This window comes from Petaurus breviceps, unplaced genomic scaffold (assembly GCF_028583685.1).
Source record: "Petaurus breviceps papuanus isolate PSGF00001 unplaced genomic scaffold, PetGlider_PUasm1.0 229, whole genome shotgun sequence".
Lineage (NCBI taxonomy): Eukaryota > Metazoa > Chordata > Mammalia > Diprotodontia > Petauridae > Petaurus > Petaurus breviceps.
The window spans coordinates 25,351,430-25,357,548 of record NW_027185903.1 but is presented as its reverse complement, the minus strand read 5'-3'; the positions used below and the strand labels follow the sequence as shown (position 1 = coordinate 25,357,548).

The 6,119-nt window shown below is 46.1% G+C and overlaps 1 protein-coding gene across 1 annotated transcript; it reads right to left on the bottom strand.

The window, feature by feature from the left end:
* Positions 1 to 1,442: 1,442 nt before the first annotated feature.
* LOC138167270 (heterogeneous nuclear ribonucleoprotein A0-like) lies at positions 1,443 to 3,609 on the bottom strand. Its single transcript, XM_069095994.1, has one exon. The coding sequence runs from the start codon at positions 3,532 to 3,534 to the stop codon at positions 2,680 to 2,682; it is 855 nt and encodes a 284-aa protein (XP_068952095.1). The 5' UTR covers positions 3,535 to 3,609; the 3' UTR covers positions 1,443 to 2,679.
* Positions 3,610 to 6,119: the final 2,510 nt, after the last annotated feature.

The following is a 6,119-nucleotide window of genomic DNA, read 5'->3' as shown; positions in this document are numbered from 1 at the left end:
AGCTGGTAAGACACTGGAGCTGGTACTCTTACTCGCTGTGCTACCTGGCCGCCCCGTCAAATTTTCAGAATGATAACTAACGAGCAAAGCAAGGTACATGTGTACTGCTCTTGGCCTCTATATCAATACACCAGAGCCTATCAATATACTGGTTTGCCTAATTTCTGTTTGGTTTCATTTTTTAAATAAATGGGTTCTAAAAAATTACTGTTTTCAACAGAGCTACTCTTTCCCTCAGTCTGTCACCAAATAGTTATTCCCTTCCTTTAGTTTTGGCTTCATAGAGACAGAACCACACTTTACATTAGGAAATGACAAATCAGATCATTATTCCACCTGGGTAAGGAACACTGTGGTCCTTTGGTGTCTGTATTCATGCCATGTAGGCAGCATAAGGTCCCTGATAAAGAATCTGTCAAGTTAATTAGGAGATAACTTAGATGGAATGTGAACCCACAATCCAATAATGGTCTCCCACTGTCAGATGGATGCTAACATGAAGTTAAGACTTGTTACTGAAGTGGCTACATAGTATTATGGATGCAGAATTTCATACTCTGTTAAAACTGTCACTTTTATAGCAAATAACCAAATTTGGGATTTTGTGAGAATTGAACTTCAAATTAAGCTTTCAAAGCTCTGGGAATCAAGACTTGCATTCATTCCCTCCCTCCATTTCCCTCCCCATTTTAAAATGACAACTGCACCTGGCTATCTGATAGCACTTTTCAATCCACAAAGATCAATCAAGCATCAGATATTTTATTTCAGCATATCCTCTAACTTTTGAATAGGTTCCCCAAGCCTGGTTAAAAGAGATCCAGGATTTATTCAGGAAAAAATAATATTATTTTCTTAGACAAAATGAAGTTTTTGAAGATGTGTAGCTGAACTGCTTCTTCAGTCAAGAATTGCAAAGGAGGGGAAGTGGCACAGTGACTAGAGTACTGGCCCTGGAGTTAGGGGGACCTGAGTTCAAATCTGCCTCAGACACCTAACACTTACTAGCTGTGTCACCTTGGGCAAGTCACTTATTCCCAGTTGCCCAGCCTTCCCCCCTCCAAAAAGAAAAAAAAAGCAAAGGAAAAGACACTGGCTCTGAGAAGGGGCAGCTTCTCTCTCCAGGGTCCCAGGCTCACTCAATTGATTTGCAGAAGACATTTCCCAGAAAGTGAACATATTGTTATTTGTTCTAAGGTCACTAAGCAACTCTTCACCTTCTGAATCTTGCCAAGTATGATGGCGGGTAGGTGGGAGCCTCAAGGCCACATGTTGCTCTGTAGGTCTCAAGTGCAGTCTTCTGATTAAGTCCAAGTTTTACAGAAGAAATCTTTTTATTAATGGGATTGGTTCTGTTAAAGGGCTGTACTTGAGGACCTAGAGGGCTACATGTGGCCTTGAGACTATAGGTTCCCCAGTTGAACTAGAGAAAAAGAGGATCGTTTCTTTTTTTTTTTACTTAAACCAAACAATTTTTAATTAAATTGTATTGCAGAGGTACTGCCATTCTGCCAGTAGATGGAGCTACAAAGAACTAATGGGGGAGGGGGTTTAATGAGGACAATAGTTCAGGTAAGTGGTAGGGGAAAAAATTTAACCTGCTCAGAAAATACAAAAATGCATTTAGGTTATTATTTCTGATAATAACCCTTGCTTGTAACGAGTCATTACAGTCAAATCAAATCAATAAGAGGACTGAAACTTTTAACAGTTTATATGAATGAAAACACATGCTTAACACAAACTATTTTCTCAGAACTACACAGTACATACGTTGACAAAAAATTTATAGAAAGTGACCAGCCATGTCATAGGGTGGCAAGCAAACAACTTAGTACAAGATGGTGGATGAACAGTAACTTAAGTGAAGTTTTTTCTTTTTTTTTTTTAAACAAGCCACATCCACCAATTAGTACTTCAAAAGTTTTGTCTTTAAGGAGTAAAATCCAATAAAGCCACTAGTAGGGCAACAGGAAAATAAAAACACCAGGACCTTTCAAGATTTCTCTAAGTACACATCAAGAATTAAGAATTAACACAAAAAAATTTCAGAACTAAAATCCCTTAAACCGTACGGAATGGATCCTAGGGAAAAAATGTTAGACATTTACGGTCAAACACAATGACTTATTAAAAATAAAACGTAAAAATGATTTTTGTACATAGGCTTCCAAATTTCAGTCATGGGATCCAAGTAGGTTTCATAGAAAAAACGCAGTAGCCAGGTATCAAGTCCTTACAACAAAGTAAACTACCCCCGCCCGACCCCTCCCAGGTTTTGCTACAGAATCAGCAAGACACCCCCCCCTCCCGAAAAAACCAAACCAAAACAAAAACAAAAACACCACAAATCAAAACAAGACATTTTGCTAGTATAAAAACGACCAAGGTCCAAGTAATAATAAAAAAATAGAGTCCATCAATGACTGTAACACAAAAATGTGTATGTGGGGCCCAGTCCATTCTCAGAAGGGGAGACAGAGAAGGCGACAGGCCAGAGATCAAAGCCCCCAAGGGGAGGCCGCAGAAGGAGCCGTCCCCCCACCCCACCCCCGGGCAAGAGGGAGCAGGGCGGGAGGGGAAAGGGCTTGAGGAGTGGAGCTTGGGGGGGGGGGGGACTTTTAAAAAGGAGCTGCCCCTACAGCGTCCCCCGCCCCCCGAACTTTTTTTTCCTCCATTTCAGAAGGAGCTGCCTCCGTAGCCGCCCCCGCCGCCATAGCCATCTCTGTAAGGTCCACTGTTACTGCGGCCGCCCGAGCTGCTGCCCCCGCCGCCGCCGCCGCTCTTCATGGGCCCGTAAGAGGACTGGTGCTGGCTGTAGCTGCCGAAGCCGCCGAAGCCGTTGCCGTAGTCGCTGCCGCCGTAGGACGCCCCGCCGCCGCCGCCGTAGCCGCCGTAGCTGTTGTAACCGCCACCGCCTTTGGACAGCCCATTCTGGTCTCGGCCGCGGCCGCCCCGGGAGGGCCGGGAGCCGCCGCCGCCCCCTCCGCCGGGGTGGATATCCTCCTTGGGCACGGCCTTCTTCACCTCCACGCGGTGGCCCTGGATGGGATGGAACTTCACTACCGCGGCCTTGTCGGCCGCGTCGTGGCTCTGGAAATAAACGAAGCCGAAGCCACGCTTCTTGCCCGACTGCTTGTCGGCGATGATCTCCGCCTTCTCCACCGTGCCGAACTGGGAGAAGTGCTCCACCAGGTCGCCCTCGGCCACGTCCCCTTTCAGGCCTCCCACGAACAGCTTCTTCACCTTGGCGTGGGCACCGGGGCGGGCCGAGTCCTCCCGGGACACGGCCCGCTTCAGCTCGACCGTGTTGCCGTCCACGGCATGGGGCGAGGCAGCCATGGCGGCATCGGCTTCCTCCACGTTGGAGTAGGTCACGAAGCCGAAACAGCGGGAGCGCTTCGTCTGGGGATTCACCACCACCACGCAGTCCGTCAGGGTACCGAAGGCCTCGAAGTGGCCGCGCAGGCCCGACTCACTCGTCTGCACGTTGAGGCCGCCGATGAACAGCTTACACAACTGCGAGTTCTCCATCTCTGCAGCCTCGGCCTTCCCCTCGCCAACTGAGCGCCCGACTGCTCCGCCCGACCACAGTTCGCTCCGCTCAGGCCTCACTCGGCCGCCGGTCTCTCCTCCGTCACCGCCACCCGGCCCCCGCGGGGGAGGGGGTAAGGAAAGGGGCGCGTGAGGGGAAAGGGAGGGAAGAGGAAGGAAGGGGGGGGGGAAGGGAGGGGAGAAGGAGCCGGTCAGGGGGCGAGCCGAGGATAAGGGGGGTAGAAAAAAAAATCCAACCAAGGCCTTCGCTGCTGCCGCTAGCTCCCTCAGCCGCTGCCTCCGTTCCCCTTTCTGGGCACCACACAAAGAGGCCGCTGGACGCACCGCACCCACCCCGAGGCCAGGATCATTTCCTTGATAGCCTCAAGCTGCCTTCTCTTCAGTGATATTAAACTTTGTGAAGGTTCTTGGGCACAGACATTATTTTTGTCACAAATGCTGAAGTATTTTACAAGATTTGTTTCATGGGGGAATAGAGCACTAGCCCTGGAGTCAGGAGGACCTGAGTTCAAATTTGCCTCAGACACCTAACATTTACTAGCTGTGTCACCTTGGGCAAGTCACTTATTCCCAGTTGCCCAGCCTTCCCCCCTCCAAAAAGAAAAAAAAAAGCAAAGAAAAAGACACTGGCTCTGAGAAGGGTCAGCTTCTCTTTCCAGGGTCCCAAGTTCACTCAAACAATTGATTTGCAGAAGACATTTCCCAGAAAGTGAACATGTTGTTATTTGTTCTAAGGTCACTAAGCAACTCTCCACCTTCTGAATCTTGCCAAGCATGATGGGGGGGGTAGGAGGGAGCACCTCTGGAAGAGAAAAGCAAAGAGCCAGATGGGAAGGGGGAAGGGGCAGGGCTGTAGAGAGGGGACCTGTGGCCTCAAGGCCCCATGTTGCTCTTTAGATCCTCAAGTGCAGTCTTTTGAGTTTTATAGTAAGAAAACCAAGTTTTACAGAAGAAATCTTTTTATTAATGGGATTGGTTCCGTTAAAGGGCTGTACTTGAGGACCTAGAGGGCTACATGTGGCCTTGAGACTATAGGTTCCCCAGTTGAACTAGAGAAAAAGAGGATAATTTCTTTGATAGCCTCAAGCTGTCTTCTCTTCAATGATATCAATCTTTGTGAAGGTTCTTGGGCACAGACCTTATTTTTGTCACAGAAGCTGAAGTATTTTACAAGATTTGTTTCATGGGGCAGCTAGGTGGCATAGTGAATAGAGCACCAGCCCTGGAGTCAGGAGGACCTGTGTTCAAATTTGGCCTCAGACACCTAACACTTACTAGCTGTGTGACCTTGGGCAAGTCACAACCCCAATTGCCCTGCCTTCCCCCTCAAAAAAAAAATTTGTTACATAGATGTTAAATACAAACTTCCTAGTACCTAGCAGATACTCTCTCTCTCTCTCTCTCTCTCTCTCACACACTCACACACACACACAGTCAAATATTTGTCAATGAAAATCATTATAGTGGTGATGGCCTGTGTATATAGAATGTAGCAAACATGGTTGCCATGTCAGCTAGATTTGCTTAACTGTTTTTCTAAGTTATAAGGGAGACAGCCTAGCATGGTGGCTAGTATGTTCAATGAAAAGAGTGAGAAAGACCCGAGTTCAAATTTCACCTCAGACATTTATTAGCTATGTGACCCTAGGCAAGTCACTTAACCCTGCTGCTTTAGTTTCCTCATCTGTAAAATGAGCTCAAGAAAATGACAAACCATTCCAGCATCTTTGCCAAAAGTCACAAAGAGTCTGACACAAGCTAAACAACTGAACCACAGCCTTCAGTAAGACCCTTCACCTCTCTGAACTTCATTTTTCCCATCTGTAAAATGGAGATCAAAGGTCCCCCTACCTGACAAGGAGATAATATTCTAAAGCACTTAGCAAATCCTAAAGAGCTAGATAAAAGTTAGACATTGTTATTCTATGAAGAACTGGCTGTGATATTTAAAAAATCAATAAGGCTAAAGGAAAATGCTTTGAGAAAAAATAATATAACAGTTACAGTATGGTATATAATGGGAAGAACACTGGCTTTGGAGTAAGAAAGTGGGTTCAAATCCCATCTCTGATGATTACCAACTCTGTGACCTTAGATAAATCACTCAGTCTTCTGTGACCTCAGTCTCCTCACCTGTAAAAAGAGAGGGTTGCACTACATGGTTTCTGAGATTCCTTCCAGGTCTAGATTTACAATCCTAAGATTTTTTGCATTTTATGCAACTTTTGAAATTTTTTTATTCTAAATACAGTATTTTAGTGCTACAGTACAAGAAACATGGGAATCATGGAGGCAAGCAAATTTTATAGACTCCCTGTGAAAAATACTATAGTCACAATAGAGATGTTTTCCTTGTTTGCTTTTTTTTTTTTTTTTGCTTTTTGGCAGGGCAATTTTGGGTTAAGTGACTTGCCCAAGGTCACACAGCTAGTTTTTGTGTTAAGTGTCTGAGGCCAGATTTGAACTCAGGTCCTCCTGACTCCAGGGCCAGAGCTTCTTTGTTTGCTTTTAAAGTCGTTCACTAAAGTAAAAATTGGTTACCACCAGTTTTTTCCTAGCCCTTG

Coding starts and splice junctions, on each gene's coding strand:
- LOC138167270 (XM_069095994.1), bottom strand. CDS start 3,534: ATGGAGAACTCGCAGTTGTGTAAGCTGTTCATCGGCGGCCTCAACGTG.